Raw genomic sequence first — 13,713 nt, forward strand, 5'->3', positions numbered from 1 at the left:
ATGTATGGCCGAGGGCTGGGATCGGGATTAAATGACTTTATCCGGTAATGGTGTTAGAAGTACGCATCTTTAATACCGTCGTAACACACGAAAAATACATTTCGGAGATTTACAATTTGATCGTTTGTTATTTTCCCGCCAAATCATCAGATTTATGTTAAACTGAATTCCGGCACCAATTTTATCGTAAATCGTAGAATTAAAAGACCAGCGAAATAAGGGCGGAATGGTGTCACAAGGGGGATTATATCAGTATGTGATAAACCTGTCCTGTTTAAACGAAGTGTGAATACAACTTTTGTGGTACTAGCTTATCACAGAAGTATAAAATAGTCTTATCTTCAAATATGATAACCTTTAAAAGGCCTTACATCGCCCAAGTCAAATTGTTTTGTAAGGCGAGGCTATTAAATCTAAGGTACATTTTCTTGAATTTTGAATGCATTTGTCTCTTTTTGTATTAAGATTTTATTGCTGACAGATCACGATTCACGATTGAATTATTCAAAGTATTATGGAATCACAGTTAGCCTTGAGAGGAGGAGAAATCGGTCGTTAGCTAGAAATTGATCTTTGTTTTGTGTTACGAGGTGACGAATATTGCCGGGACATTCCATATTGTTTTGGTTTGGATTTTGATAAGGAGCTTGTGATTTGCATATCAATTATCTGTAAATGTTCTTGAAACTAGCACACAGAATATTACCCATGAAATAAATCCACTACCTTGATATATGCTCTAACCTGTATTAATGATACTGTAGTGTAGGGATACATTATGGTGGCATTTCAACAGATAATAATCAATTTGTAAACAAAAGTTTACCCGGTAGAAGAAATACGTACTGATGTATACGTGTATATACGAAGAATTGTGGAAAGGGAACCGGTAGGAGAGAGAGAAAAGTCAATAAGGCTTAAAGAATCAATTATTGTTTGAGTTACGTAACTCAATTCCATAGTTATAATAGAGGGAATAAATTGAAAAACAAAATAATTATTCAATAGATGTAAGACATAGAAAGAGAAAACGAACTGATGGGTTTATAGTTTTAGCATTTTATCCCTTCTCATATCTTAGCTGGCAACAACGAGGACGTTCCATTAGAGGGTAGTAAGACCAAGTCAGTTCGCAATAAATGTCCATCAGCAGTAGAGGATTGCGACTCCCCATTCGCGGGTGACATATATAGTGACACTCACTCTGCTGAACTAAAACTACGACGAAAATCAAATTGTCAACGTTCTAATGTCAATGTAGCGAATAGAGGCCCTTAATGCACTGAAGAAATTTAATTTTTAGAACACATTCCAATGGCACTCCAGTTCACAAATTGAAAGAGAACAAAAAATTGTGAATATCCCCTTAAATTTAATTAGTTTCGGAAAAAAGTTTAAATACAGCTCTTTTAAAAGATTTTCCTTAGGACCTATTAATGCAGAAAATGATTGACGCAACCTATCATCTTTTACAAATTCAATTAATAGCTTCAAATTAGTGACCTAAAATGTAATGGTTAGTGCAAAATGTATTTAATTTTCTTATATACAATTCATGTATCATGTATCCTATGCAAACATAAAAACACAAAGAATAAGTCTAACATACGCGCATTAACCAGTATATAATTCTAAGTCGATTTTTATACAGAGTTATGATCAAAATTGTTAGAGGATTTATGGATTTATCAGTTTTTCTTACCAGCTGAATACCTCTTTATTGAAGCAATACTCCGATATTGGAATATTGAAATATGTGTTTGCTGTTTTATACCAATCTTGCTTTCAATAATTTTCTTCTTTCTTGTCATTCTATATTACCAGCATTTTCGCTCTTAAAAGAATTTTTTTTCGAAAATGAAAGACAACCCCTTCTATAAAACTTTCACCCAACGTAATTGTTTTTCTTCTGTAAAAGCCAACGTAAGCAACAACGAAAATAAAATACAAAACGCAATAAGTAAAACGTACTTAAAGTTTGCATTACTCACTTTTAGCACAATTATAGAGCTGATGGGAAAACATAATTTGTCTCAGAAATGTCATTGAAGACACGTTGAAGACGATGGACTACTAATTGATACAGCAGATAAAGAGAAACTGGTTAAATACGATGTCACGGTTTATATACGCATCTCAATATACCCTATGTTAAGAAAGTAATTAGGAATTCTTATTTTAAGTATCAGTCGTTAGAGAATTTACAGACTGTTTCACCTCGGTGATTTATGTAAAATGTATAATGTGATTTTATTTTTTAAAATATTTTATCAGAAAAAAAAATTATTTAATTGACAGTAAAAGTGTAAACACTATCTAATTTTGTTTCCAATATTTTCTTTTTTAACGAAGCATCGGCTTCAGGATTTTTTCTTTACTCGATAATATTTAATAGGTAAACAAATCATATTGTCAATTTTTTTTTCAAAAGTAGATCTAATGTTTAATTTGCATTGTTGACTACCGATTGCGGGCTTCCTTAATTGAATGGACTCCTTGATTAAATTAAAACAGATGTATTGACTTCGTTGTGCTGTGCTCATTTTCGGAGTTTTATTTTTTATATTTAAATCAAATCATGCTGATATCAACATGCCCTCTTCAGATATCTCTTTGCTATTAAAGAATTGTTTAATTAATTTTTCATTTTTAATTTCGACTAGACTTTGACCCGTGCGTGCACGGTTGACATTGCATATCGGACTTTTACGAAATAGGTACATCAACACACCTTATTATTGACATTTACATAACAATGCTATAAGCCTACAATAACGCTATTAATTTCACTACACTTTCCATAGTTTGTATAATCTGTGTCTCGGGAAAGGCCCTCACCACAGTTAGAATACCTCCCTTATACCCGTAATGTAGCAGAAAATAACAGTCAAATTGATCACAACAAACCCTATTGAGACTGCAAATACCTTTCAACTAAAATTTTTAATCCATAGAATGGAAGAATTTAACACCTTTTCACCAACGTACACGTATTTTCTTAATAAAACTGGGTCCGTATGACATTATTCATTTTTACGATTAAACATATTTTATTTTCACTCTCCTAACAAATATAATGTAACTTTTTTGCATGTAATCAAATATTTTTTGTCATCACGAAGACAAAAGTAAGTACTTAGTTAAATGTATATTTGTTATTTTATACTTTCTCTCAGAAGAAATCATTAATATATATGAACAGAATATATAGCAAAAGTCCAATGAAAATTTTCCCGTATTTGTATTATCATTTCTGAGTTTATTCATGCAGATGTGATATTGTGGAAACATAAACTAAAGACCCCGTTAGCGTGAAAGTATTGCGCAAGCGCAATATTGAAAAATATAAAAAAAAAAAAAAATCCAGGTGATTTCCGGGATTTCTTGAGGAATTTTCGTTGATTATTGATTAGTGAAGCTTAACTGAGAATTTTTTTTTTAAAAATTGGTAATCTTCAAGTATGTTTTAAATATTTAAAACAAAGGACAGTATTCTTCCGATTTCTCGGTATTAAAGACCAAAAATTCGAGTCTACTATTTTAATATAGTAGTATAGATTTGCTATTTGTTTTTGCTGGTCATCTAGTTTATCAGGAGGTCAGGTAGGATCGATACCTGTAAATACACTCAAAGAAAAACAACATGTTCAATAAAACCGTGTCAAGGCTTATCATGGAAACGTCAGAGAAGAACCTAGCAGTGAGAATAGTCCCAGTTCCTGCATTTTGTAGCGTGATAATCACGTGGTTATTTTAAATCATTGGATAGAACTAAAAATTACAACGCAATGTTAAAGGATGTACAGATGCACATTTACTTGGAATAAATGTGGATTTGTTTTTACTTTAATGTTTACTTAATAATATAACAGTTAATAAGGTACAATATATACACAAATCACAAACAGAGTTAATTTTATAAATATATATTTTAAGAATTCTGTTTACTATGGCGGATAAATTGTACCAAATTTAGTGAACATGGAAAAATTATGTAATTAAATACAAAAATAAATAGAAGTCCAATTTATGTAAAAAAAAAAAATGCTTAAATCTTATACATTTGCATTGTAAAGCCAAATGAAGTTACATAATGTGTCAAACTTCCTCTGAATGAATTCAGTACTCTAAATCATGGTACAAAGCAGTGATTTCTGCAGTTCCTTTGGTACAGTTTGAGGACCAAAGATTAAAAAATATCGATTCTTTTGAACACAAAAGGTGTCCTAAGGTGAGCGCAAACTACTTTTTTAAATTATTTTTTTTCTCCTTTTGATACCGCTAGAAAACATTCAACATGCCTATTATAATCAGGCAATATAGGGATTTTCGTGCATGCCTGTAAAAATAATTGTAAAAACACTATTCTAATTCCTTCCAAAACGGTTCTCTTGTTAAATAATAATACCAGAAAATATGCTTTTTTAAACGCCCTTAATAATTTTTTTTCAACTGATATTTTGAGAACGCTTATCCAACATTTAAAAAAGTGAAGATCAAATTGTGCTCAGTGTAATGAAGATGATGCATTTGGATGTCTCAGGTGTAGCAGGACTTCAATTTGACATGGGTGAACCAACACCAGACAATATTGTCCTGTGCTGTCATCGACAAGACTATTATGCCTGTCAACTGTGCCGTAATATCGATATTGAAGAAAGATTGTCGGCAATAAAACAAACATTCCAGCAATATGTTACATCATTGCTGCTAAATCTTGATATCATTTATTCCATAAAGGAAAAAAACCTATTCCCTCCGAAGGAAGAAATTTTATCACTAAATTTCTTCAGCTGAAGTTGTTCATAAAATAAGGTTAAGCTTGATTATCATAATTCAGCTAAGTAAGTGTAGATGTTTATTGTGATGATTTAATATATGAGACAGCGATTATAACTAATGACAATTTGGTCTCCGATGATCTAACCTACAGAATAAATAGATTTATGACCAAATGACTGAGATCGAATAGCCGTGTGAGGTTATACACAGACGAGGCCGCGGCTATGTTAAGGCTGTCCGAAGCTAAATATCTATCGAAAAATGATACTATTTTAATTATCGAAAAATACTTTAACCGAGTGAGATTCTTTAAACTTTTATTACATAAATTAACAGTGAGATCCAACACTATATTTGATGTATTTTTGTGACGTCATATATTTTTCTTAAGCACGTGATGGGTGTATTCTAACACGGTAAATAATCTATAAAAATCGCATCGGCACAAGTGAATAATGACATTAAATCAAAAATATTTTTATGAAAAATCCTTCGATAAGTAATGTATTTTGCAGTTCTTGCTGGGGGTTCATGCAAATATTTCGTTTATTTGAAATATTGTCAAAAAATTTATCACTGCCATCGAAATTAGGCACATTTTTACCTTTTAGGCTCGATTTACACAAAATCGGGTCAATCGGTAGGTTTACCCCAGCAAGATTCACATTGGTACTGATTTTCTCTCCCGATTTCACGTAAAATATACTAAGATTGTTTTTATCTTTCACTTGTGCCAAGCCGTTTTTTATATGCATATACATATCACCATTCATTAGATTACACGTAGCAGGGGGAGTCTCAAAACCATTAGTTTATGAATAGTTATTTACCTATTACGAAGCTTTAAAACTGTTGATTTTTTAAAACTCCATATCGGTGATTTTAATTTTTAGTATCAGTAGTATTTACAACAGTGTCTATGTAAAGGAATGAAACGCTTTCATTAAGCACAATGAATATCACTTATTACGTTACGATACATTCCCTAAGAACGATCGAAAGGAATGCAGATCGTGACGTCAAAGTTAACTATGACGTCATATCTTATGAAGTACAGACAAGTGACTTTCTACATATCGCTGTGAAATTAATAGGGCAGCCTTAACATAGCCGCGGCGGAACCGTGTTCTTTGGGTTATCTTCAATAAATGAGAGATGTGTTCAGAGGTTCCTCTTCCATGACTGAGATATATTGGTGTTCTGGAGTTCCTCTCAATGAATGAGATATGATGGTGTTCGGGGGTTCGTACTCAATAAATGAGATATAACGGTCTTCTGAGGCCCCCCTTCAATGAATGATATATAACAGTGTTCTGAGGTTCCTTCTCAATGAATGAGATAAAACGGTGTTCTGAGGTTCCTCCTAACTGAATGAGACATAACGATGTTCAGAGGTTCTTCAATGCATGAGATATAAGAGTGTTCTGAGGTTCCTCCTCAATGGATGAGATAAAACGGTGTTCTGAGGTTTCCCCTTCACTGAATGATATATACATGTAACAGTGTTCTGAGGTTTCTCCTCAATGATTGAGATTTAACGGTGAGTTTTGTGCTCACTAAATGAAATATAACGGCGTTCTAGGATTCTTCTTTAATGCATGAGATATAACGGTGTTCTGAGGTTCCTCCTCAGTGACTGAGAAATAACAGTGCTCTGAAGTTCCTCTTCAATGAATCAGATCAATAGATTCATTCATTATTATGGGAAAGTGAAACTCCACCGAGTGCACAAGATTCACGGTTTAGGACGAGGCTATGAATGATTATTTTTCTCGCAATATTTTACATTTTAAAAATTAACGATTTCTGACAAATTTCTGCTATGACGTTAAGAAGTCTTTTTTTTTCTTTCACGCGATACAGATTAGGCAATTAAAGAAGAGAGCATATGACAATTTTTTTCAATAAAAATATGCTAAATTGAAATCAACTTAGCAAAACAATTACCTAATCGATGAACTTATTTCACCATTTATCCTTTTCTTACAAAATACGATTTTTATTTACATTTCAAAGCGGCGTATTACACAGTGCAAGACAGAAAAATCTCACAATACTGTCTCAAACTAGATCAACCGATCTCACAACGGTAATAATGCGAGCAACAAGTGTTTTCTGAGGTTTGTCCTAAAAAAAATACCCGGTATAACTGTTTTCTGAAGTTTGTCTTCAATGAAAAAAAGATACAATACTGTTTTGAGGTTCATCCTCAATGAATGAGATATATAGTATTAAGGAATCCATCTTCAATAACTGAGATGTAGCGGTGTCCTGGGGTTCATCTTCAGTGCCTGAGAATATACTGTGTTCTGAGTTCTGTGTTCAATGAATGAGATACTGTGTTGTTTTAAGGTTTATCCTCATTGAATGAGTTAAAGGTATACAACTGTATTATGTGGTTCATCATTAATGAATGAAATACAACGGTGTAACGGTGTTCTGAAGTCTATTCTGAGCCGGGATGTAGAAGTTGCGAAAATGATTTGACAGCGGGTTAGTGTTGATTTTTTGTGATATATGGATGCAATAATGTTTAAAATGTAGAAATAGTAGGTCTGTTACGAAAAGCAGGCAAACTGGAGTCGAAACATGGTTCAAAGCGTAAACCGTCTTTGGTTCCGACATTTGCACGTTTTCCAGAATCAAAATATGAGGGCTTGCAAAGAGAAGTGGATGTAGGCTATGCCTGTCCACTTCTCAAAAGGGAATATTCTGAGGTCCAGTCTCAATGAATGAGATATTATGTTGTTTTGAGGTTTATTCTAAATGAATGAGTTTATATTAATGAGATATAACTGTGTTCTGTGGTTAATCTTCAGTTCATGATATCCTATGTTGTTCCGGTGTTCATGGAAAAGAATCCAAAAGTTTGTTATCATAATAAACTAGGTGGTTAACCAATTAATCATCAGATCTTCCTTAAATTTTTAGAGATGATTTGTTTAGCTATTATTTAGTATAGGAAAAAATCCATACATTTTATAGTTAATGATTATAACATTTTGCTACATCTTTATACAGATATCTCTATTTCGAGGAGGTTAATATTGTCTAACAATGGCAACGACCATCCAGTTCTCTTAAAATTTAAATGTAAATTCTGATGGATGAACATTTTGAATATTAAATATATGAGGCAAAGATCAGACATTGTAACCGAGTTAATGAGACACGTTTGGTCTATGGGGATATATTACCCAGAGAATAAAAAAGAAAAGTTCCTAACCCAGTGACTGAATTAGAACAATACCTCGAGATTATAAAAGCGAACTGTGTTCTAGATAGAACGCAGTTCACTATTCAATTGCGAACTGCGAACTGCGTTCTAAAAACTGATTGCCGGTCTCAGGTTCATCCTCAATGAATGTGATGTCACTGTGTTCTGAAGTCCGTCCTAATTGATAAGATATAACGGTGTTCTGAGGTTTGTCCTTGTAAATAAGATATAACGCTGTTCTAAGATTTGTTCTAAATGTATGAGATACGACGGTGTCCCGAGTTTCATCCTCAATAGACGTGGTTCGGCAATTTTCTGAGGCTTTTACCGAATAAATAGCTTTGAGATTCTTCCTCGATGAATGACATTGAATGTATAGTAGTGTTTTGAAGTTACACTTCAACAAATTAAGTACGACGGTGTAAGATTCTACCTAGAGGAATGACACAAGACAGTACGTGTTCAGAGGTTCTGGCACTATCAAGGAATTTAAAGGGTTATAAAGAACTAACACAAAGATAATGACATAAAAGTGATTTGTGGTTCAAATCAAATTAATGAGATAAATCACCAGCTCGATAAATTAGATAGAAGGGCTTTCCTTCTGAGGCTTATTCACAATGAAAGGCCATTGTTCTAAAGTTCTATATCAATAAATAACATAAAACAAAACTATATGGTTTAATCCCTATCCAGAATCTGTACAATGATCAAAAGTTCAAGAACTGACGTTTTAGCTTATGTATATAGAGCAGTGTAGTTATGTTAATTTTTCAGTGAATGAGAGAGCACAATTCTCTAACTTAAGGTCTTAGATTGCTGTCCTTAAAAATTAAGACCAGGAAATAAGAACAAAAGTTCTAGGAAATAATATAATATTTAGTATCGGAATATGACACAGACAAATTAAGTATTGGTATAAAATTGAGAAAAAATATTGTCTTGGTAGATGTTGATGCAGAAAAGACTTTGTAATGGATTTTATTATAAGATGATTCAACAAATAAAAAAAAGTTTTACCATTTAGTTCAATATACATGTAGCATGGACTTATAATGATCAAGACAAATTTATTAGTAGCAACACACAAACACGGTAATATCTTGTAAATGAAATATAGGATCAACACTTAATGATGAAGCAAATTAATACAAAGAATAACAATAGAATTCAGTTCATGCGTTAATTAATAGAATAATGTGGTTTTATCAGTTAGAATCTGACTGTATCTGTTTATTAAAAAGTCATAAAAAAAATTTATGATGATATTATAATTACGTACAGAATTAAAAGATTCAAATAATCAGTTCATGGAACCGAGTGCCTTTAAAGAGAAGTAACTTCGTCAAACATATAATAAGTAACAGGTTTACCTCTCTTTGTGCTGTGTAATGCCATAATGTCAACATCTTATCATATGCATGCTTGAAAATTATCTTTAAGGTGGATTGGGGCACCTCCATATTTTGTGACGAACTATTTATCGTAATAAACAATAAAATCAAGTGTAATTTCTTACATAGTTTCTATCACAAAACTGTCACCTACTATCGTTGTGCAGTCGGTTAGAGGGTTCACTACGACTCTGTGAGTAATGAGTTCGAGTCTCGTCGGGGATTTTTCTAGGAGATTCTAGGACTGTAAATTATACACACTTTAAAATTAATCAGTCTGTCCAATACGAATAAAAATTAATCAAAAAAAAAAAATCTAACGAAATATGCATTTTATGATATTAACAATTTTAATAAAAAGCCAGCTTTAATAATATAAGGTGCTAGCTGACAACATGTCTTTTGGAAAAATTCACAACTCTTATCTTTATCTTATTATCCTTACAAAACATATAGCAAGATATTTACATTTTCCGGTGTCTTTGTCTGTGATACCACTACGAATCGATTTGGTAATGTATTGTAAAATACATTTCATCAATCTTTATTTTAATGTATTGGTACAATTGCTAAGTACTACAAAACTATAAGGAATAAGGAATCAATCTTTGAATATTATGAGGTGATCAAATACGGTCGGGAGTTATCAAATGTTTCATGAAGCCCTACAGAAGCGTTTTCGGCATATACATGTATAACCATTACATAAATTGTTTGTTACATCTTATCAAAGTACATGTACGTAGGAAACTGAACAAGGGTATTGGTGCTCTACAGTTATTTACTTGATGGCGCCAAAAATAGATGATTCAATGCTATATCATACTCTACCGGCGTTGAACTATATTACATAGAATCCGTTGTAACAAGTGTAAAATATGATAGTTATTTACTGAATGCACCCTTGATATGTATGCTAATGGCGTCTATAACCTCGCACTGTATTTTTAAAGGTTAGTAGGGTAGGACTAACACGATATAGACATTTGTAGGGGCTTTTTTATTTCAGTTTGGTGACATGTTTACTTAATTCTCTCCATGAATGAAATTGTTTATCGAAATGAATAACAGGTTTAGTCCACATCAAACTGAGAATAAATTCATTAATTCTGACTTGTAACCCTTTCCACTGCGGAAAAGAAGGGGGATTTCATTGAGTTTTTTCACATACTACTAGCATATTTCACCTCAACCGCACGTGTAACCATCGGTTTTAAATACAAAGGTAAACAAAGTACACAAAGAAATATGTGTATGAAGTTTCACAGTTGAGAGAGAGAGAGAGAGAGAGAGAGAGAGAGAGAGAGAGAGAGAGAGAGAGAGAGAGAGACCCACTTTTTCCGTCATGTTAATCAATAAAAAAGAATCTAAGTCACATGGATTTTCACTATATATTATTAGAGTAAATGATTTGTATTACAAATGATTTTTGTTTAAAATAACAAGAGAGAGAGAGAGAGGGGCGCTTTGAAGTTGTTATTTTTAAAACTTAAGCCTTAAAGTTTCCACAACAAAATATCAATTTATTTATGGCAGGGATCATCAAGTATATACACAGATTAGAATCAAAAAGTTTGAAGACGTTATGAAATAAGGTTCTATCACCGAAATCTGCGGAGGTGAATATCAATACAAATGTACAAAAGAGGAGGGCTCGCTAGCCAGTTGTGTGGGAGAGAGTTAATCGGATTAAACTCCTCTGTTTACTTCAGAGGAAAAGTCATTAAAGTTCATCTTTTATGATGGGCTAAAATAACTACCTTTAACATTTTACCAATCTTCAGAAGAATATTCATACAAATTTGAAAAAATAAATATATGGAAATTTAGCAAGATCGTTTAGTTGCTGTTTTATTGGGCAAATTGTGTTGAAAAGAGAATTTATTTTAATAGACATTGACCGAAAGATCTCATTTCTTCTTTTGCAAACATAAGAAAATGGTTCAGGAAATAATCATTTTTATTCTGGTGTTATTTTGCGCTGTTGATTACAAAGGTAAGGATCAGTTTTATTTTTAATGTCCACAGAGTTTCGATCATTTCAGTATCGAAATTTAATTGATGTTAACATTCGTTTAAACTGTTATTAATAATACATTGGAAGTCTTGCAGTTGATCACAAGCTGATTGATTCTCTAAAACAATTTATATTTTTTATGACCTTAAGCAAACGTATGCGCGGATTCGGGGGGGGGGGGGGGGGAGGCATGAGAAATTATTGCGTGCGGAAGGTGGGGTGGAAATGATGGCTAGGGAAATTTAGCAAAACAAAATTTCCAGCGGGGAAGGGAGGCATGTAAAAGTATATTGATTGTAATATGAATATTGATATCTGAATGTGGACAAACGGCATATTTTTGGCCATTGACAGTGCATGCTGCCGAGTGTTCGTTTTATTCCGGGTCCGTCTCCTACGTCCGTCAATGTTCAACCGGATGTTGTGAATCAGCGTGCTGTACGGACAATTTTGAAACGTATGTCTGAACTCCAGAACAATTGTTGCTTATTTACAATTAACATCAAGTCAAGGAAAATTCCTTCAGTTCCTCTATGATTTTCTTTACTTTTTAAATTACCGTTAAAAGCAGATACCAGGAGGAACTCACCAAATAACAATCATGCAGTAGCACATGATACATCACTTTCAGTTAAAAAATATTATAAAATGTACTGCACTCTAAATACAATTTCCGGCGAATGTAAATGATTAATTTACATGTATACAAATGATGTGGTGTATTTGCAGTCACTGTTTTGTGGTTCTTGTTTTACTGCTGTAGGTTGGCCATCATTCTCGGCACGGTGTTTGGATGTGTGCTCTTCCTTATCGGATTAATCATTTTGCTGATTTGTTGCACAAAAGACCGATGCTTCCAAAAAGTGAGCCCAAGAAAAGGTTGGGATCTTCTCATCTTATATTCTAGTTGCCTTTAATGTCAAATCGTTTTTTTACCAGTTCTATTCAACCACAGGGAAATGATTTCTAAACAGAAGCTGTAACAGCCAACAACAGTAACCAGTTAACAGACAATAAGGAAAAATCATCAAAGTACTGAGAGTACTCTTTTGAAAATTATCATCATCAATTCTTCCATCATTGATAAGACGATTAATGCAAACATGAATTACACTGTGATTGCCAATATCTAGCTTCAGTGTATTGAAAATTTTAAGAATGTTTAATAAATGTTTTAAACCACACACATCACGTACAGACACTCACTTAAGACAGGGGTCAGGGTTCTTTTTAGGTTCTTTTTGAGGCCCTTTTGTCATGGTCCAATACATGGCAACTCTACGTTACCAAGGCAGTTCCCCACTGTTACTTGAGTTTTTCACCCCTTCTTACGTCCAAATACATACACTTTCTGTTTGGTGAGGAGACTGGACTTTGAATATATTTCTAATTACATTAACTTGACTTTCTCCAGGTATGAAAAATACAGATGAATCGAAGCCTGTGCTGATTGAAGCGGGAAAGTCCGAAGGAAAACGTTGGTCACAGACCACATGTCACGGCAAAGCCGGGTAAAGAGGCCCATTTAACGCTGGATATTCACTTGTTTGTTTATCTTTTTAATTCTAATATTTGCTTGTTTTACACTACCATCTAAATGTTCATTTAAATATTATGTACATGTAATTGATAACAACAAAGAATAAATACTAGTGAAAAGTTTGAACACAGATTGTTAAATTATAGGCATTGAACGATCAACACGCAGGCCACGAGCTCGAATCCGCCCGGGGTTTTTATTCATATTTACTAATTAAATTAATTAAATTTTTGAAAATCATAATATTTTTCCCTTTTCCCCTACCTATTCAACTTGTATATTCGTATACATTACGCTATCTTTCATGGTCAAGTACTTTTCTGCTGACTTGAGAACTATTTACAGGTATGGCGAGCAACCTTAATGATAAAAATTCCCTGAGTCGGTTAATTGATTTCCTGTCACCTTGTAATCGGCGTTGTCGATTTGCAAACGGCTGTCGTCGCACGTAACATCTTAATTTGAAGTTTGAGATTTTATTGTGTTTAAATACAATATTTATTGTCAGTTTACAATGTTAATTAATTGCATGTTTGTACGTGAGTAAAAAGAAGATGGACGAATAAGATTGCGTAAACAGTGGTAAATGCCAATTATTTTCATTGTAAATACAACTTTCAAATTTGAAATTTGCCATTTCAATCTATTTCTTAATATTGCCAATATATATTAGAAACATCATTCTGTATCTCAAGAATTAACCGTATTAAGAAAACTACCCAAATATGTAATCTACTGGCCAAATTCGCATATAGCATTTAAA

At 33.0% G+C, this 13,713-nt stretch overlaps 1 protein-coding gene across 1 annotated transcript; it reads left to right on the forward strand.

Annotated features, from left to right (window-relative positions):
- The first annotated feature begins 11,175 nt into the window (after window positions 1-11,175).
- On the forward strand, window positions 11,176-13,076 carry LOC128190351 (uncharacterized). Its single transcript, XM_052862374.1, has 4 exons — window positions 11,176-11,389; window positions 11,765-11,867; window positions 12,174-12,289; window positions 12,825-13,076. The coding sequence occupies exons 1-4, from the start codon at window positions 11,332-11,334 to the stop codon at window positions 12,923-12,925; spliced, it is 378 nt and encodes a 125-aa protein (XP_052718334.1). The 5' UTR covers window positions 11,176-11,331; the 3' UTR covers window positions 12,926-13,076.
- Window positions 13,077-13,713: the final 637 nt, after the last annotated feature.

Source organism: Crassostrea angulata, chromosome 6 (genome assembly GCF_025612915.1).
Source record: "Crassostrea angulata isolate pt1a10 chromosome 6, ASM2561291v2, whole genome shotgun sequence".
Taxonomy (NCBI): domain Eukaryota; kingdom Metazoa; phylum Mollusca; class Bivalvia; order Ostreida; family Ostreidae; genus Magallana; species Magallana angulata.